The sequence below is a fragment of the Pinus tabuliformis genome, chromosome 6 (genome assembly GCF_031772625.1).
Source record: "Pinus tabuliformis cultivar Carrire ecotype Pingquan chromosome 6, CPIR1, whole genome shotgun sequence".
In the NCBI taxonomy this organism is placed as follows: domain Eukaryota; kingdom Viridiplantae; phylum Streptophyta; class Pinopsida; order Pinales; family Pinaceae; genus Pinus; species Pinus tabuliformis.
Genome location: NC_142292.1, coordinates 665,893,628 through 665,920,283, shown reverse-complemented (window position 1 = coordinate 665,920,283; position 26,656 = coordinate 665,893,628). Strand labels below are relative to the sequence as shown.

The 26,656-nt window shown below is 37.9% G+C and overlaps 1 protein-coding gene across 1 annotated transcript in view; it reads left to right on the top strand.

Annotated features, from left to right (window-relative positions):
• The window catches only part of ECR1 (E1 C-terminal related 1), a 249,823-nt gene that overhangs the window by 163,122 nt on the left and 60,045 nt on the right, over positions 1-26,656 (top strand). The window contains exon 7 of the mRNA XM_089420427.1: positions 4,025-4,146. Within this exon, the coding sequence (XP_089276553.1) occupies positions 4,025-4,146 (122 nt within the window). The remainder of the gene's footprint in view (positions 1-4,024; positions 4,147-26,656) is intronic.

Here is a 26,656-nt window from a genome sequence, read left to right as displayed (position 1 = left end):
TATTAATGACAATGACCCTGATTTTCCAACAAGACTAAAAAATTAGACATTTTCGAGGCGGCAAGAGGCCTCATCATTAGCAATACATAATATATTTACTTGTCTTTTCTAGTTTCTAGTAGTTTTTATAATTGTTGACTCTGTCATATTTATTATGATGTTTTTTGTAAACAATATATGACAATTTAGGTTTGAAGTTTGAAGTTGGCAATTATAACTCATTGGTAATGAATTATGAATATGATGCTTCGTGGAAGTTGAAATTTGTTTCATTTCATTTCATTTTATAACATTTCATTTCATGTTAGATATTCTTTGTTGTAATGGTAACATTTCATGATGATAAATGTTATATGTTGAATTTTGAAAGCATGAAACTTTAAGATTGATGAATCATGAGACTCAATATGTTGTATGTTACTAACTTGTGGACATGGTTGTTGAAGATTACAACTTCTAGATGATTGATGTTATATGGTTCAATCTATGTGTTTATGCTTTTTATATCTAATTTATCATTCTACATGCTTTTGTTGACATATATGCATCAAAATATAAAAAAATATATATTATATAAAAATTCGCTCCCAAACCAGGAGCTTCTGAAAATGTTGCTCCTGGTCCCACTTTTGCTCCCACTGCTTGTTTTCGCTCCCGCTCCCAAGTAACCTTGGTAATAACTATTCAATGCATGGAGATAACACATATCCTATCAGTTATATATGACAAATTTTAGAATGCTTGGCAATTGAGTACGACATAGTGTGGCAGTGAACAGAGCAAGAACGAAATGGATCTAGGGGTAGTGGCTATGCGAGAGCAGTGGCGACACAGAATCAGGGCAACAATGTAATGCTTGTCGGTGGCTGCCCATATGGTGGAAAATGGTTGTGCTGTCTATGGGTGATATGGTAGCAATGTCGTGGGGTGGCTGGCTTGTACGATTGACAATGAGAAAATATGACAGTTGATGGTGTCGGTTTCATGTGGAGGTGGCGACAGGGAAGTGTCATGGAGGCTTGAGTGATGGTTTGAGGGCAAGAATGTTGAGGTGTTTCGAGGCATTACTAGTGGTGGCGATAACTGGCTGTTACGGGTTGGCTCTGGCGGTTGCGTGCAGTAGATGGTTGGTTGGGTTTCCTTTCGTCCTTTTTCTTTTCTGTTGTTGTGGTGTTTTTTTATTTTAATAAATTTTTATTTTTTGTATATATATATATATATATATACTTTCTTCTTTAATCTATTTTGACTTCTTTTTCTTTTTTCTTTTTTTTTTTTCTATTCTCTCTCTTTTTTTAATATATATATATATATATATATATATACATTCAATTTTAAGTAGGCAAAAAAACACATGTGACATACATAAACCATTGTTACAACCTACAGGGTTGATACATCAATATATGTTTAGTGAAGATGACATCGAATTCCAGTGCTCATACTTGGTGTATCAGAGCTGCATTTAAGTTTTTAACCATACACCATATGCTTGTCACAAATTACAATGCTCTTTAAATTTGTGAGGAATATTGCAATTTTTTTTATGAGAGATCATTCATCATAACATGAGCCACATTTATGTTCCATAAATTAACACATAGATGACAAATCCTAGAAATGTCCACATCCACCAGTCTTGTCAATTACCATTATTGGATTTGTGAAATTTTGAAGTGTTTATGTTGAAAATTATTAACATGAAACACTAATGACAATGAAAATTCTCACGTGCTCTCTTCTATTTATGTCCACTCATTAACAACAAACCAATGTTGCAGTAATCGTTATTGGGATATTATCGGCGAGGGAAAAAAATCGGAAAAAATCGTAAAAATCGGAAAAAAAAATCGGTAAAAATCAGGAAAAAATCGTAACATACAATATATTTTTTTTTTTTTCAATTTTTTTTATATCTAAAGCATCTACAACATAAAATAAATACATTGACACATAAATATGATAAAAGAACTAATATATAAGATGCGTAATATCATTTCTAGTGCTGCATCACACATAACTGTGAATCATGTCCTGAATAGTAAGTCCTGACTCCTAAGTCCCAACTCAGCCTCAAAATACCAACAAAAAATATAATAATGTATCTCATATCATGAGTCATAATGTCATATACAATGAAATGAACCAAATAACTAAAGTCTAATACTATTGATTTCCTCTGCCCCTCTAGATGTAGATGCCGGTAGAGTTGGTAGTGGACTCTGCTGTGCTCTAGAAGCTGAAGAACTAGGAGCTATAGGAGGTAGACCACATCCTCTATTGGTGATAGAGGTAGCTTGGGTAGGTTGTGTCACCTCCTCCTCCTATTGCTTCTCCTCCTCATCAAAAACATTGTCGAATATATATATATATATATATATATATATATATTTTTTCTCCTAAAGATTAAAAACAATTAGCATAAAAATCGGGCGATACTATTGCCAAACTCAAAAAATCGCAATTTTCCGATAAAATCGCGATTTTCACAACATTGCACCAAACTCTCATTAACACCGACTATTGCTAACATTGAACAATCACCAGGATATAAAATAAAACGCAGCCTGCAGCTGCAGGATGGAGACTCGAGAGCCGAGAGTGAGAGTATGGACATGTGAGGGATTGAGTGAGCATTAAGGGTCAAGGGATGAGTGTGCAGGAAGTAGCGATGAGAGTCAATGGTCGTATGCGAGAGTGAGAGTTTCGCGGCCGCCCAACTTTTTACCAATTTTAATTTTTTTTACTCGAGAGCTGAGAGTGAGAGTATGGACATGTGAGGGATCGAGTGAGCATTAAGGGTCAAGGGATGAGTGTGCAGGAAGTAGCGACGAGAGTCTATGGTTGTATGTGGGAGTGAGAGTTTCTCACCCGCCTAACTTTTTACCAATTTTAAATTTTTTTAATTATAAACCCTGGAAAACACCGAACCAAAAAACTCCTAAATCGAACTCCATCGAATTTCTGGCGAATTTTATCGATTTTTTTTCAAATTCATCACAGGTTTGTGTTCAGCTTGAAGTACGGAGAATAAAAATGAATTTGTTCGAATTGCTTTGAGTTTCGGCGAATTTCGAACCTGAAGGATTAAATTCGCCGAACTTGGTGATTTAGGTTACCGCTGAGGGTCCCATATATATACCTAGGTGGGTACCCCTTCATGAACGGTCATGTCTTTTGAGAATACCTCTTCATTATATTAATCAATGTTAACTATTTAATTATTAATTATTTACATTCATAACAGACATAGACATGAGGTCAAATAACAATGGTTTTTTAATACAAGTATATACACCACAGAAATGGTGCAGTACCTCACAAACGCTAGAGTTCTTTGCCCCAATAATTTTTAAAGTTTGTAAACTTATCTGTCAGCCAACCGGTGACTGGATTCTATTGAAGTGTTGTTCAACTCAAGTGCAGGGTCCAGTTCATGCCAAGTTCACAGGTACAGTTAGCAAGTACATAAACGTGAAGACAATTAACAGTGACTTTTTATTACGAGTATATTCTACAGAAACTCTGCGATATTGCACATACTCTTAGATTCCAGAATGAATTATTTGACCAAGTAATTTTTATTCCCTTTTTTTATTATTCTTATGGCATTGTTTTATGTTGACATGACATGCCTCTAGCTGATTTTGGGAATGATCTTTTGAAAATTCTTTTTGAAATTCCTTGCCTACTTTTCATATTTGTTATGTAGGTTTTCTGAAAGAAATATTTGTTGGATATTCCTTAAGCAAGTTCCCTAATTGTTGTCCTTCTATGAAAGTCATTCAATATGCTTAGTGTGATTAGCTTTTATTGTAACCATTATGTAATGTGGATATTTTCTTTAAAAGTTTTTCTGAAGGCTTAAAAATTTAGTATACAAGAAAGATGGCAATCTTGATAAAATTATTCTTTCTTGCACCCATTTAAATAGAGATTGTGTTTTCGGTTTTTGTACTCATTAAGGTGGTAAACTTATGCTAAATATTTGCAGCTCTTAATAATTTTTGGAATTTTTTGGCAGGGTGTTGTTAAAAACATTGTTCCAGCCATCGCTTCAACAAATGCCATTTTATCATCTGCATGTGCACTGGAGGCACTTAAGATTGTAACCGGATTCAGCAAGATTTTGTCAAATTTTTTAACGTACTCGCTAAACTCCAAGCTACATGATTTTTATGGAATATTTTAAAAAATTTATATATTGAGTGCTGTTCGATGTTTGTCAAGAAATGTGTTTTTTGTAGGTTACAAAGAGAGAAAAGTCAAGTTGATTTTTATGATTATGATATGATTGTTTCAGATGCTACATTTATTTGCAATATACAAATTTAATTCATCCTTGAGTTGAACAATTCAGTAATCTCTGGATACACAAATTAGATCTGGAATTGTAGTTTATTATTGTTAAATTCAAATTTTTTCCTTTCCAAAAAAGTTGACTGTGTCAACAAACCATTACAAGTCGTTGAAAATTTTAAAATAATCTAGATTCTAGATAAATCTAGGGAATGCCTCTCTGGTGAGAAGTTTGACCAGCTTTTCATCTGTTTAACTGGTGTTGACTTTGACTGTTTTCTGGGATTCATTGAACGAATCTTTGACTGGTTTATTGGAGCGAATATTTTGGCATCTTTGACTGAAGGTTGATCGATTTTATGGACAGAAATTCTGGCGTTGAATTTTTTGTTTTAATTAGCTTCGACTGCAGGTCAAACTGGACAGTTTGGCCGAATCTTCTTGTGGAGCAGCAGCGCTGAAATTCGGCCCCTTTGATCTCAGTCAACTAGGAGCAGAAGGTCGAGTTTTGGCCTTTTTAACCAGATTTGACTTGTGAGCAGAAGTTTTACTTTCTCTTTTGACTTGGAATATGGTATGGTCAATGGGATGATATTTGACTGGAAAATGATGTGTACATTTTGATTGAATTGGACAATTTACCCTAAGAAAAGATTTGCTGGGATTTTCGCAGGATAAAATTTTGTCTCTTGCGCATCATTGTTTTAGCGTGATCTCTACTGTCCTATTGTATTTATGGTTGATATTTTCTGAAGTGTAATTGGTTTATGATCTGGAATGTGCTAAAGAAGTAATTGTATCATTGGAAGTAATTATCTGGTAGAAAATTTGTGCTTATCTTAATTGCATCTTAAAAATCAACATGGTATCAGAGCAAGGTTAAGGAAAAAGGGTATTTAGATCACTCTTTAAGATACCTACTTCTGCAATCTGATTGTTTGACAAGATCTTTGACAGGCAACACGTTGAAAGGTGCTACAACTTCAAGGCATAGAAGACAGGTTGATCTCATTCTTGCAAAGAGTGATGTTTTGGAGTGTGTGAAGGGCAAGGTTATTGAACCACAAGATAATGACGGAAAATCAGAATACAAGAAGAATGAAATCACAGCCATGAGAATTATTGTTGAATCCATCGGAGATCATCTGATTCCATGTCTCAGGTTTGGACTCTTCAAAGAAGATATGTGATGCCCTCGTTGGATTGTATACCATCAATAACTTTTGTGACTTTTGTGATTGTATACCATCAATATCTTGCATTGCAAATTCCAGCTCATTTTCCTTTGTGATAGTGCCAAGGGAAGGGCCCCAAACAGTTTATAGGATGGATGAGTTATATGTTTACACCAGCTCTAGGAGAGCCGATTCATCTGTCACCAGGGATCAAGTTCCTAGAATAATTTGCTATCATAGTGTCGAGAATCAACTGAGATCGAATTCATGGTGCCCAGGAGCAGAGTTTCCCTTTAGAAATTTGAGGGCACATGTATTGAGCTAATCTTCTCCACGACTTCCAAATCTGATTTAATGCCTGTTACCGCTCAAACTAGCAAGGGTCCTAAGAGGGAATCCTAAAGGGAGAATTGCTAGGTCAAGGGCAATAATGGAGCAATAGCCCACTGTCACCTCAACTAAAGCTCCCTACTCTTTACGAACTTTCACCGATAGGAGGAGACCTAGTATGATAAGGATCACAAAGATGAATAGATCACAGATAGGATGAAGGGTGATCCTAGAAGCCTATTCACAAGAGAGGCTCAAGACTGTGGCTTGCTTGTCTTAGAGGACAAGATGGAAGACTCTCTAGGAAGGGCTTGGGGAGAATTTCAAGGGTTAGGTTTTGAGTATGTGTCTTATAAAGGAGATCCCTAAGCCCTAGAATTCTTGTGGAAACTTGGGTTCCATGTGATCTTTGAAGAATTAACCTTGATAGGGCATGGGACCCACACAAGACCAAGTGGACTCGAGGTTAGGTCGAGGGGATAGGATTTAGCAACCAATGATATGCTTGACCTAATTAGTGAGGGGAAAGGGATCAATGAATGAATTTTCAATAAAAGGCAATGCAAGGATCCCAATGAGGTTTCTAGCCTAAGGGAAACCAAGGGCAAGAATTAGTGTTCGAGCTAGGGCTTGCAATATCTTAAGATCCCAACATTGAAATCTCATGAAATTTGGAGGGCTTCTTGATGGGCTTCTTGCCGACACACCAACGCAGTTGTGGACCGAAAATCGAAGTATTTGGATGGCGAGATTGTGAGATAGTTGATGCCCTAAGTGATCACCTTTGGGTGGACCAGTGTCTAATCCTTTAGGGAGATTGGAGTCAGGTAGAATTATGACTATGGACCTTTGAAATTCTTAGGTCAAGGAGGCCTCAACGACAACTTTGTTTAACACTAGGGCTATAAAAAAACCAACTTCAAAGACTTTAAAGTTTATACTTTGATTTGCAAGATATATGGCTTATTAAGATGAATTTCAGTAATGAAACATCCCTAGGAACATTCATTCATTATACATGGCCCATACATGAAGTATTCACTATCCAGAAACAAAATTCCCACAACTTCACATAGAGAGATACAACAAATAAGCCCTAGTATAGAGAAATCACAACAAAATGCATGTGACAAAATTAGAAAGAAAAAATAACATTAAAATGTACTTACATGTATAAGAATATATCCGACCATCCAAAAAACTTACCATCAAGAAGCTCCAAGACATATGAAAATTAACCAACCATCAAAATTCATTCCATGCTCCAAAAATTCGTCCTCCAAGAAGAATAGCGAAAATCTCTAAAGAGATACAAGTTCCAAATCCAAGTGATGATGCTAAGATGAATCCTCATCGCTTCTATTTATACACTTCTTGTTCTAATGAGTTTGATTTAGCTACTTGGGCCTACATTAACCCCTAAAATAACAATAATGTGCAAAATAACTAACTTTTGGTGACAAGCCACCAAACTAGCTCATAAACAAAACAATAAGCCGCTCAAGAGGTCGAATGATCAACAATACATATCGTTGAGCCTTCTAAGAAGTTCGATGAAGTCCATAAGTGCCATAATGATGAATACGACTGCCAAAACTAATGGACAAGGGGTTGGCCCCTTGTTCTGCAAATAATAAACCTGTGGTGCTCCCAATGGGTGTGAGGGCACACAAGTGACCTCATGTGTCTCCAAGTAGGCCGAAGATGCGTACAGACCATTAGTAAGGGCTCAGATGATGGTGTAAGGTGATGCCACATCAGCATAAATGTCCTGGATCATCTAACAAGTGCATGGTACAACTATGGGGTCGACTAGGCAAGGTGAACCAGGTGCATCTTCCTCGTCCAATAGGTGAATCTCAAACAATCTCTGAACATCTTTGGGGATCCATGGAGTGTTGCCTATTATTGTGGAGGCCCATGGCTCTCTACACACACCCTACATGTGCCAATGTAGCCCTATGGTGGGTTAGGACCCCGTATCGGGAGACCGAACCCAAAATGGAGACCATCTGCTATCCTGCATAAGATCCAATGTGTCCCCTAGCCTTCCAGTACAACAAGTCATCAAAGGAAATTGAGTAAACGAGATTACAAACCATGGATAACAGGTGGGCACTTCATAATGGCATACCCTTCCATAGTGGGCTTTGGTGTGTGCTAATGTCTCCAAGCTCCAAATGGGGTTAACCAAGCATTCTATTAGGTGGTTTTTACTTTTAAAGGGGATATTATGTCCAAGGTACAACCTTTAAAGGGTGGTGGCATGTGATAAAGAGATGAATGGAGCAGGGAATGAAAAGCGACAACCCTGGGCCACATGCTAGGGTACAAGGGAAGCTAATAAAAGGGAAGCCCACACTTGGGTATATAATGTATACAAGTGAACAATCGTGGTGCATGAGGTGCCACGACCTTGATTTTTCCACCCTTCTTTATATGCCTTTTGCCTTTTATGATTTTTCTTTGATTGACTGCTTGGGGTTCAAGGGATAAGAGCATGATGTATAAGGTATAGTAGTGGATATCCCCTTTAAGGTAGTGCGATTCATCGCCCACCAAGGGTTGGGACAATCATGGATTCCTGAATGATAAAGGAGGCTCATCTAGGGCCTATAACAACTAGGGTGATGACCATGAGAATGGGGTAGAGCTCATGCATTGGCTTTTTCCCACGTGCTAAATGTGTTTGCACCGACCATCTTTTGCATTTTGTGGTACATTTTCTTGTTAAATGTGGCCAATTATGCTTTTATTTTTCTTTTCAGCTACATCAACCTTTGAGGCATCATTCCAAGCCTGACCCGAGGTGTGGGTAAGGGGAGAGGGAAAGTTAACCCTATATGGACCCAGTGGAGGGATGTGGACCTAGGTGGGAGAAATAATGAATGGGGTTATAATGAGCAGAAGGGGGGTGACATATGTGGATGGAGCGAGACCACACAACCAAAATCAGGGTTTCCCATGTAGTACCATCCTTAAAGCCCAAAGGCTAGTAAAAGAGATCCCACGAGACTAGGGTCCAAGGTTAAAATCCAAAAGAGGTCTAGGGGATAAGAGCACAGACCTAGCGCACTCCTTCCGTTGAATCCCCCCATTAGTCCATGCCCAAAAGTATTTTTAGGTTGAAACAACACTTGCTTGGGATAAGAGGCCAAGTAAAGCCATGTGATGCACCAAAGGAAATGATAGTTGTTGTTAGGGTAGAATACCTTGCCAAGTTTGAAGAGAATAAGGCTAGGGAGAAGGCTATGCAAGAAGAAATTGCAAGGAAGAAGGAAATTTTACAAGCCATGAAAGATGGTGGGTATGATGATTTTGAGATTCAAGACTCCTCTTCTATCCCTTTCACTATGTTTATCCTGCTCTTGGGTCTTATCATCAAGGTCAACAATCTAAAGGAAAAAAGAGGATGAACATCCAAAGTTATTTCTTAACCTTTGCCACCACTGCCTCTGCTAATACCACTTCCTCCCAACCAAGTCTAACTCAATGTCAACCCACTTTGGATTGCCATTGGAAAAAGCAATGCAAAGATTATTGTTTTCAATACATTGCTAGATGGTGGTATGATGCATATATCCCATTTAATGTTGCTTGCTCACCTTATTACCAAGCTATGTGGGACTCTGTTACAGCTACAAGAAAGGGCTTCAAAGGCTCTAGTGTGCATGACTTGAGGGGAGCTCTTTTGCAAAAAGAGATTTGTTCCGTTGATGAGTATTTGGCTGAGTATTATAGAGTCATGGCTCAAAACAGGTTCTTCCACCATGTCAGATGGATGGACTGCTGTAAAGAACTGCACTATAATTAATTTCCTTGTTTCTTGACCTCAAGGAACCATGTTTTTGAGATCAGTCAATGCATTTGATAAGGTGAAGGATGAAAACCTTCTTTTTGAGCTTTTGGATGATATTATTCAGGCAGTGGGGGAGTAGAATGTTGTGCAGGTCATCACAAATAATGCCTCAAACTATGTTCTTGTTGGAAAGATTCTAGAGTCCAAATATAAGACCATACTTTAGTCTCCATGTGCTGCACATTGCATAGAACTCGTGCTTGAGGACATAGGAAAAGTAGAGGCTAAAAAACACTGTAGATCATGCCAAGTGCATCACAAAATACAACTACAACCACTCATGGGTATTGAGTCTAATAAGGAAAAAAACTGGGGGCAAAGAGCTTGTTAGGCAAAGATGGCAAGAGATTTGGATCAACCAGTTAAGCAATTCCAATTTGTGTTTCTTTTAAAGTTCAATTGTTTACAACTTTACAATTCAAATTGTTTGTAAATAGTTGTAAATAAGTATTGAAATGAACTCTATTTTTTTAGAGCACATTGGTGGGAGTCCTTTGGCGGCCAATGTCCTCACATTAGAGAAATTTTGTGGTCTGAAATGGGCCTCCTAAAGAATATTATAAAATAATAGGGGAAATAATAAAATATGATTAGATTACATCATCAAATTTTAGAGGGAAAAAAGAAAAAACTAATTCTTCAATTCCTATTTTCAACTTATCTCCCTGCGGTTTTACTCAAATTTCGAGTGAGAGTACTCATTGGATGCAAAATTTAATTCCTCATTCAAGGAGTCCCATGTTGCATACTTTCGATGGACCATGTTACACGAAAAATTAGAAATACATGAAACATGTGATTGCAATCACGTTTTTCATGTATTTCTCATTTTTCATGTAGCAGTGTCCAGTGAAAGTATGCAACACGAGTACTCTTTGGATAAGTAATTAAATTTTGCATCAAACGAGTCCTCACTCGAAATTTGAGTAAAAACGTAGGGAGATAAGTTGAAAATATGAGTTGAAAAAGTAGTTTATTTTTTATTTTTAATCTTTTTACCTTTTAACTTTAAAAATAGTGAATCATCCCCCATGGTTGACATCATCATCTTGAATCCTATTGGTTCTTATAAAATTGATTTTGGTTGTACATTTTTGTTTTGGGGCCCATTTTAGACCTCAAAATATTTCTAATGATTGCAGAAGTTTACAGTTAGAGTCCTCAGCCAAACTTGCAGTGCTTCATGTTGTGAGTGCAATTGGTCTGTTTTTGAGCACATGCACACGAAGAAGAGAAACCATTTGGAACAAAAACGGTTAAAATGATATTGTCTTTGTGGAATACAACCTTTGACTAAGGCAAAACCAAATGATGAACAAAAGTCTTGATGTAGATCCCATTGTGTTGGACGATATTGATCCAACATCAGAATGGGTGGAGGAGACTGAAGATCCTGAGTTTGATGTTGATTTTGATATTGACACAGCGTTGGGGGGGGGGGGGTTGATCCCATTGCAGATCTGATAGCGCCATCAGAACCAGAATTAGTAGCCGAATCAAGCAAAGGCAAACAACTAATGGAAGGCACTAATTGTGCAACTCAACCAACTCGTGCTTCCATTAGGTCCAGTTCTATTATTATTGGTGTTGTTACTGAGGTTGCAAATGAGGCTATTGCATACTTAGACTCTGATTCAGATGATGTTTATGTAGCTCATGTGTCTAGTAGTGGTGATGAGTTTGATCATGATGAGGAATGATCATGTTGATAACTGATATGGCCATGTAAACTTGTAGTCTTGTAGAAGGTCAATGGCCCCATAACTTGTAGCATTGTTTTTGGACTTTATAGACCATTTAGAGCCTCATTGCTTATTTATTTGATCGATTATATGTATTGCACTTAGTGCCATTTTAATATATTCACCTTTACATGGTATATAGATGAGAAAATTTTGCATATTGTGTCTCCATTGGTTTGGAATCATGGTTTTAAATCTTAAAAATAGTTTTTTTCATTAAAAGTTAATTATTTCTTGTATCTTTCTAAAAACCGGCCAATTGAGATTTGACTAGTTTCGGTTTGAAACCCAGTTGATTAGGTGGATTGGTCCGGCCACTGGTTCCAATTTTGAATACTATTGTGGAGATGCCAGTTTTGAATACATGAAAATCTTGAGCCTGAAACTGATCCTGCTGATGAACATATGGAGCCCATGGATTTTGGATCCTCCTCCATGTGATCCTCCTGCTAAAAGGAGACCTTTATGGCTTTGTGACACCCTTCAAGATGTTGATAAACATGTTGCCCCCAGAGGAACCTTCAGAGAAAGCAAGAAACCATGTTGTTTCAAGGATATGTTGTAGCCATGAGCAACATTATTCAAGGTTAACCATGGACTTTGAAGAAGTTGTGAAGGCTCAAGTGTGGAAATATGCAATGGCTAAAGAATATGAGTCCATTCATAATGATGTATGGGAAGTGGTTCCAAGACCCCAAGGTAAGTCTGTTGTGTCTTCTAAATGGTTGTATAAAACTAAACATGGTGTTGATGGCAGCATTGAAAAATATAAAGCTAGATTTGTGGCCAAAGGTTTCTCTTAAAAAGAGGGAATAGACTATGATGAGATCTTTGCACCAGTTGCTTGGTATATAACCATCCGATGCATTGTGGCTCTAGCTTGAAGCCAAGGATGGTCTCTTCACCAATTGGATGATAAGATTGCTTTTCTGCATGTCTCCCTCAAGGAAGAAGTATTTGTGGAGCAACCACAAGGCTTTGAAGTACATGACCGGAAAAATCATGTGTGTAGATTGAAGAAAGCCCTCTATGGTTTGAAGTCAGCTCCAAGAGCTTGGTATGCCCGCATTGATAACTTTTTTATGAAGCTTGGTTTTACTAACGCTGAGCCATATCTTTAATTCAAGACAGTCCAAGGTATGCCTTTGATTTTAGTATTATATGTTGATGATTTATTTATGGCCGGTAGTGAGCCTCTCATCCTCCAGTGTAAGAGGGAGTCAACTTTTTGAAGTATGGCAAAAACCTGGTGAAATTTTCCTTTCTTAAGGAAAATATTTTGTTGAGTTGCTTGAAAGATTTGGTATGACAGAATGTAAATCCTAGAATACTCCAATGTAGATGAATTTCTAGAAGCTATGTGGTGAAGCTGCAAGTTCTGATTTGGAATATCCTTTTGAGTATTGTCAACTGATTGCGGCACTGATGTTCTTAGTGAACACTATATCGAACATATGTTTTGCAGTCAATACTCTGAGCCAATATATGATTAAAACCATCTCATGCACACTGGATAATTGCAAAGCATGTACTGAGATACTTACATGGGACAATAAATCTAGGATTGAAAGATATAAGACTACATGGATACTCAAATGCTGATTTGGCTGGTAAGTACTAATAGAAAAAGCACATTTGGGTGTTGTTTTAGCTTAGGATCTGCCATGATAGCTTGGATGAGAAGGAAGCAAAAGTCTGTAGCCCTCAGCATGGCTAAATTTGAGTACATTGTTGCTAGCATGGCTAACTGTGAGACATTATGGCTGAGGAAGCTTTTTGGAGCGCTGTTTGAGCATGTGTTGGACACAACAATAATTTAATGCGACAATAAGAGTGGGATTTGACTTGCAGAAAATCCCATGTTCTTTGACAAGTCCAAGCATATTGAGATCAAATATCACTATATTTGGGATATGGTGCAAAGAGGAGCAATAAGACTCCATCATATAGTGACTGATGACTAGATCATTGACATTCTTACCAAGCCTTTGTCGAAAGGAAAGTTCTTGGTTTTTAGAGAGCAACTTGGACTAACAGATGTGACCCTTCTTAGAGAAGGTGGTCATGGATGATAAGCCTTGGATGTGCGAGATCCTTGTCATGTGTTGACAAGTGGATCCCCCCAAGAAGTGATGAGCCTTGGATGTGTGAGATCCTTGTCATGTGTTGGCAAGTGGATCCCCCCAAGTAGTGATGAGCCTTGGATGTGTGAGATCCTTGTCATGTGTTGATAAGTGGATCCCCTCAAGCAGTGAAGAGCCTTGGATGTGCAAGATCCTTGTCATATGTCGACAAGTGGATCCCCCCAAGCAAAGATATGACTTGGATGTGCAAGATCCTTGACAAGTCGGTAATCCCACCAAGCAGAGATGGGACTTTGTTATGTGAGATCCTTGTTAAGTGGTTTATCCCCCCAAGCAAAGATGAGATTTGGTTGTGCGAGATCCTTGTTGGTAATCCCCCTCAAGTGAATGTAGGGTGATGGATGAATCTCCCCTGTGATGATTCTTCTTCATTAGATTGTAACATTGTTGTTCCAAAGCAGAGTTCCATGTGTCAAATAGAAATTCCTCCCTAGCCGAGAGGGAGTGTTGAAAATTGGTAGCTAAGGGATGAATTTTCTTGAATAAAATTTCATTTCTGACTATTCTCGAGTGATTTTCTAAAAACAGAAAGTCGTGTTTATCATTGCAACCATGAATTTCCAAAATTAGTAAGTCACCTTGTTTCAATTGGTAATGATATACATATGATGGACAATCACTTTTATCCTTGATCATTCTCAATTGTTTAATTTTTTAATTTAGTCATCATATATATATATATATATATATATATATATATATATATATATATATAATGTTTTTATTATCCTTATGATACTATAATATTATTATTAAAATGAAATTCCATGTCACCCGCTCCTACTTGGCACTCAATCATGCCACTTCACATCTCTCTCATTCAATGATACGTAACTCTCTCTTTAATGTTCTTACACACCTCTTACTCTCTCTTACACACTTTAATGACTCGTCATAAAAAAATTCCTCTACACCTCTTTAGTGAATATGTTACACTTCTCCTTAATGGCTCGAATTCTAAGGCATGTGTACGTCCTTTATGGCATAAGTTACACTCCTATTTTGTCATATGTAACTCCTCCTCAGGGCATGGGAGATACTCCCTCATGAATTTGACCTCCTTGTTTTTCTTATATATTTGTGCCTCTCATCCTCTCTATTACTCACTTGTGCATTGTGAAAGGAGAGTATGAACTTGAGAAAGAGAGATTTAGAGAGATTAGAGAAGAATTGTGAAGGAGAAAGAAAGAGAAAGTTTTGAAGAGTAAGAGCAGAACTTGGTGAGCCAAAGTAGTTCAGAGTTTGCATCAACTACTGCTATTAGAGGTCTTCTTCAGATTTGGTGAACTTCTTCTTTCTCTCATTGTATTATGTATCTCCGCTGAACAATTGATTTCTAATAGATGAAGAATTTGGTTGGGTTTTACCCTTGTGGGTTTTGCCCTGGTCATTGGACCTAAATTCTCTGTGTCTACTTGTGACGTTGGCTGTCTTCTATTTTGCATATGGTTTATATGGTGTATGTTATATCTACAATTGCTTAATTAATATTGCAGAAGAAAGAATTTTTGGAATAAGTAATTGTTGCAGCATAAAACTTCAAAATTTCAACAAAGTGGTGGTTTCTTTCATGTGTTATATATTTGTATCATTGAAATGAATACAATGAGTGTAGAATATGGCTTGAGGCATTTTACATCAACTCTAGTTTCTTGTTCTTTCTTGTGGGTTTTCTTTCTTAACATGTCAAAGGGATATTTCACCATCATATTCCATTTGTGCATACTTAACACGTTTGAGGCACACATTGATTAAGAGGAGTACCCTACCTCAGAAGGTGTATTGAAGGCATGATTTATTGCAAGATAAGGTCAAGAATAGCCCGAGGAGAAAATAGCCTACCTTGTAAGAAGTCCAAAGCATGACATGTGGAAAGAAGAGAGACCAAAGGAGTAGGAGGCCCAAAGCATGACAGGTGGTAAGGAAAGAAGCTAGATGAGGAACACCCCTCTTAGAAAGGTGTCATGTGATGCTCGGATTTGTATGGCCAAAAAAGATCCCGTGTGGTATTACACATTATTCAAGCCATATTCCTCATATTTGGAGGAGTGTTTCTCCACTGAGGAGAAATTTTGTGGGTAAGATCAATTATTTAATCCATTTTCACATATTTGGACGCATATTTCACCTTTTGAGGTCTTTGGGGTAAATACACATTGCATGTGGAGATGCCATGCAACATTGTTGACATGTTCAAGCCCTTAAAATAAAGGAATTTTCCTTATGGAAATGACAATTGGCATTGTGGACCTATTTTATTCATTCAAAAAGGAAAGGGAGCACTCCATTCAATAAGAATTCTAGAAGCTTCTAAAAAGTAACATAATTTTATTAATTGAGGTTTGATTTGAAGGATATCAATCGAGGAGAGGATTGAGGGATGCATGGTTGGAATTCTGGGAGCTCCTGTCCAACCTTGGTAGAAGATCATTTGGAGGAAGAAGTTAATGGGCATTTCAACATGAGGTTCGTCATCAATCTATTGTATTTTCTTAAGTTGATTTAATGGTTGGAAATAACATTATAAATTGTTAAAATTTTGAACCCAACAGATGGCAATTAATTCCTCGCAGATTATCATGGATCTACTAAATAAAAGCACAACTAGGTTTGTAACAAAATATTTAGTTTAAGCAAATATTAACCAATCATGGTCACGCATTTGGCGCACACAAATTTTGCCCAATCAACTATTAATTTTCTAGGGCACCTGCTAGAATTAAGTTCTTCACCTGATAACTACTTCAATGATCAATTAAACATCAGTTTCATATAGCATTAAATTCAATATCATTTAGGCAGTTATACAAAAGAAAAACATCAACTAATAAACATGAAGCACAATAAAGTAACCATGAAACAAAGAGACAAGAGACATAGAAAATTAATCACACAACTAGGGAACAACCCACAAAAATTTCTTCCTTATGAGAGAGAGTTTCCAGATTTATCAATACATCATAAATAACAAATAGTAGAATAATAACCAAACTAGTAACCAAAATCATGATCAAGTGCCATGTCAAAATCCAAGTCCCTGAATTTTTGGCCCTCCATAGAATTTTCGCTGCCTCTTGAAATTTCAGCCTCCTAAAATTTCAGCCCTCCTGTAATTTCTTTTGATCAGAGATGCATAAGACCAAATTAATCTATCCAAATGAGGAGAAATGATTTCCTTTATATATCCATCAAGTGGGGGTCGAATGGGTGCCCTTAGGGGCCCAAACAACCTGAAATAAAATTTGGAGGCAAATTTAAAAGTCAAAATTTGAATTTATTTTTGAAGATGAAAATATGAGCCATGGCTACAATATTTTTCAACACTCCCTCTTAGCTAGGGAAAGACTTTGAATTCTCTCTCTCAAGATCAATCTTCCCGACCAATCGTAGGTCTCACAACCCACGCCCTAAGGAAGAGATCATTAGTCTCATCATAAGGAAAGATACATAACATTGATCTCAATTCATCTCCTCGACCATGAGGTCTTACAAAACACAAGTGAGGAACCAAGAATACATCTATTGAACCATAAATTCTAACAACACATAGCCTATAGGAGGAACCAACAATACATCTCCCAGACCACAAGATCTCAACCTATAGGAGGAATCATCAGTACATCTCTCGGACCACAAGGTCTCAAAGCACACATCCTATAGGAGGAATCAACAATACATCTCTCGGACCACAAGGTCTCACAACACAGCCTATGGGATATGGTCCATAATATGATGCTATGTAATTAGTGCCCCCTCTTCAAGCAGATTCTCAGTCATTCTAGTTTCTTCTTATAAATATTAGTAACCAACTCAACATCATAAATGTAGCCATGGTGAATCTCAAATATTTCAGCAAACAATATTAAGTTGTTCATCAAACTTAGAAGCAAACATCAACAACTACCAGCAGACAGTAATAGACTTCAACAGTGGCTTCTCACAAAAGTAATCGTCGACAACCATAGTAGAGTCCAGCAGACAATAAGTGGCTTCTCACAATCATAGTCGAATTTAGCAGATCATAAATAGCTTCTCACAGAAGCAGACATCAACAACCATAGTAAAATCCAATAGACCATAATCAAATCCAACAAATAATAAATGTACTTTAGCGGAAACAAACATTCAATGAACCAGTGAGAGAATCTACCAAATCAATATTAGAGTCTTGCAACTTCTTCAAATCATTGATCAAAAAATTGTCGATGGACTTGCAATCCATTGTGCCAAAGATATCACCATGCTCATTGTTAGGTCCCTATACTACTAGTGTAACCCTTTATTGTTATTAGTGAAACCCCCTTATCATATTGTTGTGCCCATGTAGTCCCCATATTGTTATTATTGTGCCCCATAGAAGCCCACTATTGCTATTGTTGTGCCCTTACATTATTATTGTTATGTCGGCTCTAATTACATTATGACCCCTTAGACTCCTATATATAAAAAGGAGGTCTTGTCATTTGTATCATCCAAGAATTTTTCATTTGTGTAATGTAATGGAGGTTGCCCCCTCAAAGAGGCTTATTTCTAAGGCACTGATCTATCTTTTTGTGAGCTAGTTTCATAACATTTGGTATCAGAGCTTTGGATTCTAGGGTTTCGCTACTCCAAACAGGTCATCTTGGAATTTTCGCTATAATTTGTTTTCTATGAAGTTTTAGATTCTGAAATTAAAACCATTTGAGCCGAAATCTTGGTGAAGCTCAGGCCCGAATTTCATATTTTTCTTCGGTATAATTTCGGAGATATGGTCCAACACATTTAGGGTTTCTACAGGCCCCCGAATTACATCCCAAACAGGTGACCTTGGAAAAATTGTCATAACTCTCTCTCGGAGCATTTGATTAAAATTTTGTAAAAAGTGACAGAAAGAAGACGGATTGTAGTTTGTTGGGTATCAGTTTTAGAACCTAAGGTCAAAACAGTGACACGTGGCACGTCGTACAAGTTCGCTCTACTAAACCAGTCTATAATTAGGTCATCGCGAGAGATTGGGCATAACTCTTCCTTCAGGATCTAGTTGCGATCAGACTTGCAGGGTTAGAAAGAGGACTCAGAGGGCGATCACAGGTCGATAGTTCAGAACTTAAACATCAAAAATTACTTTGTTACAGTGGTTTCAAGATCAAGCTCCTAAAATCAAAGAAAAGCGATATGATGAAGTTTGATGGCAAAGATCTAATAAATTGGATACTACAGATGGAGCAATATTTTTTTCTACATGAGGTGCAACTGTTACAAAAGGTATGTATTGCATCTTTATATTTAGAACCGAATCAATTTTTATGGTATAAAGGGCTTTGTTCTCGTAAACCACTTGTCATGTGGTCAATTTTCATGGAGGAAATGATAGCACATTATGACGATACAAAAAGCAACACCTTCTTTAGCCAATTGATAAATATCAAACAAAAGGGTTCAATGGTAGAGCACATTGAGGACTTTCAAAAATTGAATATAAGGGTAAATGATATTCCAAAGAAGCAGAGGATTGATGTCTTCATATGGACTTCAAAAGATAACATCCAACATGAGGTTCGCCTTTGGGAACCTGATTCATTGGAGAAGGCATATGGGTTGGCAAGAAAAGTGGAAAGCAAAATTATGGCAACAAGGAAGTCTACCCCGCACAATTATAAAGATGTAAGTGTTGTTTCTCCTAGCCTCCCACAACTTACAAGGTTGATGTTATGTAAAAAATTAGTTAGTTTTAGGGTTAATATTTAATTTTAGGTTAAATTAGACGAAAGGGCACGATCATAAGATCCTGCCCTTTCCCCAAAGGGTGCCCATGGCGATATATAAGCCAGGAACCCCAATGTAAACAATCATCATCTGTCAATTCATTTATTAATAAAATATTTATAAATATGTTTCTGTTTATCAAGAAGTATTCACTTCATTGGTATCAGAGCGATTTGGTTCTCAGGCTGTCCATCCGCTGTCCCTGTTGTCCGCTGTCGTGCTGCTGTCCCTGTTGTCCGCTTGCCACATCGCGTCTTCTGCAAACCCCGTCCCCGCCGACATCTTCCGCACTAGTCCGCTGTTCTGTCCGTCTCGCTGTCCTGTCCACTTCCATCGACCCGTAGATATCAGCGCTATCCACAACATTCCGCCTATGCATTCCACCACCTGATCATTCCTTAAAACTCAGCATTTTTTTTTTCTCGTCCGCTTTTCTTGTCCACGCCTCGTACCATCCTCGGCCTGCTCTGCTATACTGCTGCGCCACTGCAATCCGCTGCTCTCCGAACAAACGAGGGAATAAAACCGTAGTCTCGGCGTAGATTGTTTTAGTCACTCTGAGAACGGTGGAACTGAGTCGATAAGCGGCATCAACTGCGCCACGAACCCTACATCATTGTGGCGTCCGTTGTCTCCTAGACGTTTGACCCGCCTGTCATCGACGTCACCACAGTGCCCAGGGTTTAGTCACGACAAACCTTTTTTGCGGACCAAACGTCGTGACTCATTTGGTCTGTTACAAATATCTTTTTGGGATCACATATAACATTACATATTTGACGAAGTAGGATAACCTTATTATATATAAAGTTAATTTAATTAATTAAATTTATTTTAATTAATTAAAAAAACAACTAATATCATATAATTAAATTAATTAATTTAATTTAATTATTTAAAAAAAAAATTAAGCTAGCAGATAAATACACGCCCCCACAAACCCACTCAATGTCAACAATGACAATGGCAGATTTCCAAAAAAAATTGTTGGACGCGGAGCATAAGATAAATAACAACTATGATGAGGTCAATAAAAGATTAGATGATTTCGAGATCAAGCTTAAGGGGCACGCTGACAGTATCAAAAAACTTAAAGATACGACAGATCGAATAGAAATAAAAATGGAAAATAACCGTGTCCAAACAGAAGCAAATCTCAGAGAGTCCTTAACATTGCTGAAACTTCTGTGTAAAAAGATGAATTGTACACCTGCACAACTACTACAAGAAAATGAAGAGAATTAAGAGCACAACTCATTAGATTCAACAAAGTCAACAGATTCTTATGAAAAAGCTGAATCCCCAGAAAAATCAACGATACCCCACCAAGAAGTGAGTAACGTGACTCTTACAAACAAGCAACTCTGGGATACCTTTACCAATCAACACCCCTTTTTCGCTCAACCATTAGTGACATACCAGCGAAGGGCAAAAGTTGAGATGCCTAAATTCGATGGAAACGAAAAACAATGTTGCATGGATAAATAAAGCAGAAGAATACTTTGAGATATATGACATCAATGACGATGACGAAAAGCTCAGGCACGCATCCATGAAAATGGAAGGGGAAGCATATAATTGGTATATGTGGTGGAAAAAGACAACACACGTCATTAGTTGGAGAAAGTTTAAGGATGCATTCTTTAAAAGATTCCAAGGTGTAAAGGAAGAAGAGTTCTTTTCAAAACTCATCAAATTACGACAAAAAGGAAGTGTGGACGAGTACACTCAAGAATGGGAGACCTTAGTAACACGAGTACCTGGTTATCAGAATCTCGTCTAATTCAGTCATACGTTTCGGGACTCAAAACCCATTTACAAGTAGAACCTGAGATGCATGACATTACATCAAAAGAAGTAGCAAGACGAAAAGCAAAAACAGCCAAAAAGAAATTCGAACCAATATTTTGGTCAAAAGCGGAAAAAACATATTCAAGACAAAGAATACCCCAGTATGTGGATTCAAATAATACGAGATATGTTCCACCACATCGTCGTGAAGATGAAAAATCTAATGTGGAAATGCAAAGGATAAAAGAGGGTAAATGCAAATGTTGTGGTGAGAAGTGGGACCCCAAACATAGATGTGCTAAAGGAAAAGAACCAAAGAACCTATATAATTGTGAAGCAACCAAAGATTCAAACAGTGAAGATTCAGACATAGAAGAAATAGAAGATGCTCCTGAATTCTCACCCGAATTAGATGATGGAAGTATTCTGCAAGTGTCATTATCAGCTATGATAGGTATATCACAACCTCAGACTTTAAAGCTAAAAGGACACATAAAGAAGAACAACGTAGTGGTTCTCATCGACTTGGGTAGCACACACAATTTTTTAGATGCAACCGTGGCAAAGAGACTCAATATTTTTTCATTTCCCTTACCAAACATGAAAGTGATGGTAGCTAACGGTAAGAAGATTGAAAAGGTGGGGAAATGCCATAAGGTTAAATTGCATATTCAAGACTTCAGTCTAGAGTCTCCGTTCTTCACGGTACCGTTAGGAGGAGTAGATGTAGTCTTAGGTATCCAATGGCTACAAACTTTAGGTACTTATGCTACCAACCACCAAGTACAATTTATAAAATTCAAATGGGGAGGTCAGAAGTACAAACTACACGGATTCCAAGCACCATAAAATCAAGTTGTATCATCATCCCAGATGATGAAGATGATTCGAAAGGGAGCACCCGCTTATGTAGTACAATATCACCAATTAGAAATGTTATCTGCAAATATGACCAGTGAAGAGTCACCAGAGATACAAGATCTAATTCGGAAGCATGAAAAAGTATTTCAAGACCTACCTATGAAGATGCCGCCTAATAAGGAAATATAGCATACAATAGAAGTCAAGGCAGGGTCAGACCCCGTCAACATCAAGCCATACCGATATCCACATCACCAAAAAACGAAAATTGAGAGATTAATCCAAGACCTTTTAAAGTGTGGGACCTTGATCATCTTGGAATATCTGATCAAGTGGAAGGATTTACCCGAAGAAGATGCTTTTTGGGAGAATGAAGCATTTTTTCAACAACATCCGTCGTTACATATGCTTTGAGGACAAAGCATTCTTTCGAGAGGAAGGCAATGTTATGTAAAAAATTAGTTAGTTTTAGGGTTATTATTTAATTTTAGGTTAAATTAGACGAAAGGGCACGATCATAAGATCATGCCCTTTCCCCAAAGGGTGCCCATGGCGATATATAAGCCAGGAACATCAATCTAAACAATCATCATCTGTCAATTCATTTATTAATAAAATATTTATATATATATTTCTGTTTATCAAGAAGTATTCACTTCAGTTGACACCACAACAATTGGAAGAAAAATGAGCAAAAGGACCTTGTTACAATTGTGATAGCAAATGCCAAATACATTAAAGGTCATAAGTGTGCTGAGAAGAAATTATTTTACATAGATTGTGAAGAGGAGGAAGAAAATGATCAATAAACGTCAAAAGAAGAGGATATACACCGGGAACCAACCCTAGAGAAAGAACAAATGAATCCTACCATATCTTGTACTGCATTGGCAGGAATTACCACTCCTCAAACTCTCAAGATAGAAGGACATATCAAGAAGAAGAAGGTTCAAGCAGTGAAATATTAGGAAGAAAAGGATCAAGAAACGTCAAAAGAAAAGGATACTCACCAGGAACCAACCCCAGAGAAAGAAGAAATGAATCCAACCATATCTTGTAATGCATTGGCTGGAATTACCACTCCTCAAACTATAAAGATAGAAGGACATATCAAGAAGAAAAAGGTAATAGTGTTGATTGATTCGAGTAGTACTAATAATTTTATTCATTTTAAGATAGCCAAGGAATTGAATTGCTTCCTATATCCAGCACCAGAGTGTCAAGTGACGGTTGCAAGTGGAGGAACCATAAATTGCTCTGGAAAGTGCCATAATATCAAGCTATCCATGGGAGAATATGTTTTGAATAGTCCAATGCTTTCCATTCCAATGGGTGGTGCTGATGTTGTACTAGGAGTCCAATGGCTACAATCTTTAGGGAAACCGAGAAATATAATCAACTCTAATGACATGACAAAGCTTCTAAAGGAAGAACAACGTGGCCTAATTGCACAATTATGTTCGTTAGAGGTTCCCACGTCGAAATCATCTATTTCTCCAGATCTCCAAAAAGTTTTGGACAATCATTCCAAGGTATTTGAGACTCCCAAAGGCCTCCCACCTATTTGTGATCATGATCATGCTATTCATTTTCCAGGAAGTGTTCCTCCAAACATCAGGCCTTACAGATATCCCTTTGCACAAAAGAGTGAAATTGAACATATGGTTGCAGAAATGCTAGAGGTTGGTATAATTCAACCTAGTCAAAGTTCTTTCTCTGCTCCAGTAGTATTGGTGCACAAGAAGGATGGATCATGGCGCATGTGTCTGGATTATAGAGAGCTCAACAATCTCACTATTAAAGATAAATTTCCCATTCCTCTCATTGATGAATTATTGGATGAATTGCATGGAGAAATTTACTTCAGCAAGTTGGACCTTCATGCAGGATATCATCAAATCAGAATGAAGACTGAAGACATTCCAAAAACAACATTTAGAACTCATGAGGGTCATTATGAATTTTTGGTCATGCCTTGTGGCCTTACCAATGCACGTTCTACATTCCAAAGTTTGATGAATTCCATTTTCAAACCCTTAGAAAATTTGTGTTAGTATTTTTTGATGATATACTAATCTACAACAAGTCTTGGAAGGATCATGTTCAACATTTTGATAGAGTGCTCAGACTATTGAACGAGAAACAATTATATGCAAAAACCTCCAAATGTTTCTTTGGAGTACAAGAGGTGGAATACTTGGGGGGACATATTGTATCTCATGAAAGTGTTAAGGTAGACCCTCAAAAACAACTTCTCCAACTCTTAAAGGATAACCTCACTTTGGCACATAATCGAATGAAACAACAGGCAGATCAACATCGCAGCGAAAGAAGTTTTGATATAGACGACTGGGTATTTTTGCGAATGCAACCATACAAACAAATGTTCCTCAAGCAAGCTAAGAAGGATAATAAAATATCACCAAAGTACGTCCTTACATGGCACTGCAAAAGATTAGTACTATGACATACAAATTGGAGCTTCTTGCATCTTCTTGGGTGCCCCCAGTTTTCCATCTTTCATGCTTAAAGAAGTTTACAAGTGACAAGCTCCTAGTTCAAACAATATTGTTGGAACTTGACGAGGAAGGAAATCCATATTGGAATCTGAGCAGTCGCAGGAACAAGAAAACGACAGCTACAAAATCGATCAATTTCAGAGTATATTATCAAGTGGAAAAACTTACTGTTGATTTGGGGTAGCATCGGATGTGCTCTAGCCACAAAAATTGGTGGAGAGGCTAAGGCACATGAGATCTCCAATACCCAGAAGGGCTTGAGACTCATGAGAAGAAGTCTCATGTATGCAGATTGAAAAAAGCCTTGTATGGGCTGAAACAGGCACCGAGAGCACGGTAGGATGAATAGATGGCTACTTGCAGAAGATGGGATTTGTCAAGAGTGACGCGGATCCGAATCTCTACTATCTGGTTGTAGAGAACAAGTTGTTAATCTTAATATTGTATGTGGATGATCTCTTTCTGACAGGATCATCCAAGCTCATTGGGGACTGTAAGAAGAATCTAGCCACATAATTCGATATGAAGGATTTGGGACGAATGCATTACTTCCTAGGGTTGGAAGTTTGGCAGCAGAAGGGAGAAATATTCCCTGGGCAAGGGAGGTATGCTACAGAAATCCTGAAAAGATTCAGGATGGAGGACTGTAGACCCATGGCTACACCAATGATCACCAACTGGAAGAAGATTTATGCATTAGAAGGTAAGGATGTTGATCCCACCCTATACAGGTAGCTCATAGGGTCCCTAATGTATCTGGTCAATACAAGGCCAGATATTTGCTACGTTGTCAACACCCTCAATCAGTTCATGGTGGAATCGAAGAGGGCACACTGGGCAGCAGAGAAACACGTTCTCAGGTATTTACAGGGAACAGTTGATTATGGACTTTTGTACACCAAAGGTAACGATATCAATTTGAGTGGATTTACTGATGCAGATTGGGCAAGAAGTTTAGTGGATCGGAAAAGTACCTCTGGGTATTGTTTCAACATTGGATCAGGAATGACCCCCTGGTGCAGTAGGAAACATAAGTCTGTGGCTCTGAGCTCATCTGAGGCAGAATATATGGCGGCGAGCACAGCTTCGTGTGAGGCCATTTGGGTAAGAAAACTACTTGTGAACCTATTCAAAAAGAATATGGAGGCGACCAAGATCATGTGTCGATAATCAGAGTTGCATCAAGCTCTCTGAGAATCCAGTGTTTCATGATAGGTCGAAGCATATTGATATCTGGTGTCACTTTGTCAGGGACTGTGTCCAACGAGGAGTTGTACAATTGAGCTACACTCTTATAGGAGAACAGGTGGCAGACATCCTCACCAAGGCCCTTGGAAGGACAAAGTTTGACTACTTCAGGGAAAATATGGGGATGGTAAAGAACTCGTTTCCGTAGCAGAAATGGGAGTGATAACAACAAGGATGCAGAGGGAGTTACAGTGTGGATGCCGTGTTGGGAGAAAGGGCCAACAACATCGTGGATGCAGAGGGAGTTGTCGTACAGATGCAGCAGTGGCAGTGGCAGAGCCATGGGTAGCAGTGCAGAGGATGTTGAGCAGGGAGGCTTAGCATCAGCACATGAACCGGTGTCGGAGGATTAGGGTGATACTCAATGAGGAGTATTGCTAGAACACAGTCCTCGCTAAGAGGGAGTGTTGATTTGGGGTAGCATCGGATGTGCTCTAGCCACTAAAATTGGTGGAGAGACTAAGGCGCATGTGATCTCCAATACCCAGAAAGAGTTTGGGCAGATTCTAAACAGTTGGGGAAATACTAAATAATTAATATTTTTAATGGAGTCCCTAAGTCTAAACTAGGAAAAATAAAATATTAATGTGAATTAATATAAAATTGTGTTAGAATGGTTCAAAAGTCATGGATCAAGCCAGATCTAATCTTAGCCGTTGATTAGGGACTTAATCTCAGCTGTTGATTTGTCAACGAGAAAAGTATAAGAGGAGGCTTGAGGGTCACTTGGAGAATACATTGAGGGAGACTAGTCAGTTCAATTTCTGGAGCGGGGTTAGCTGAGGAATTGAAACTAGTGGTTTGGTGAGCAGTCAAGAGGCGATAAGTATGAAACAAAGAGACGGGATCAACCATTGGAGACTAGCGCTAAGGCAGGAGAGACAGACGCAGGGAATTTCAGGCGGGCGCAGAGGCAACAGGAGACTACGCAATAACTAGT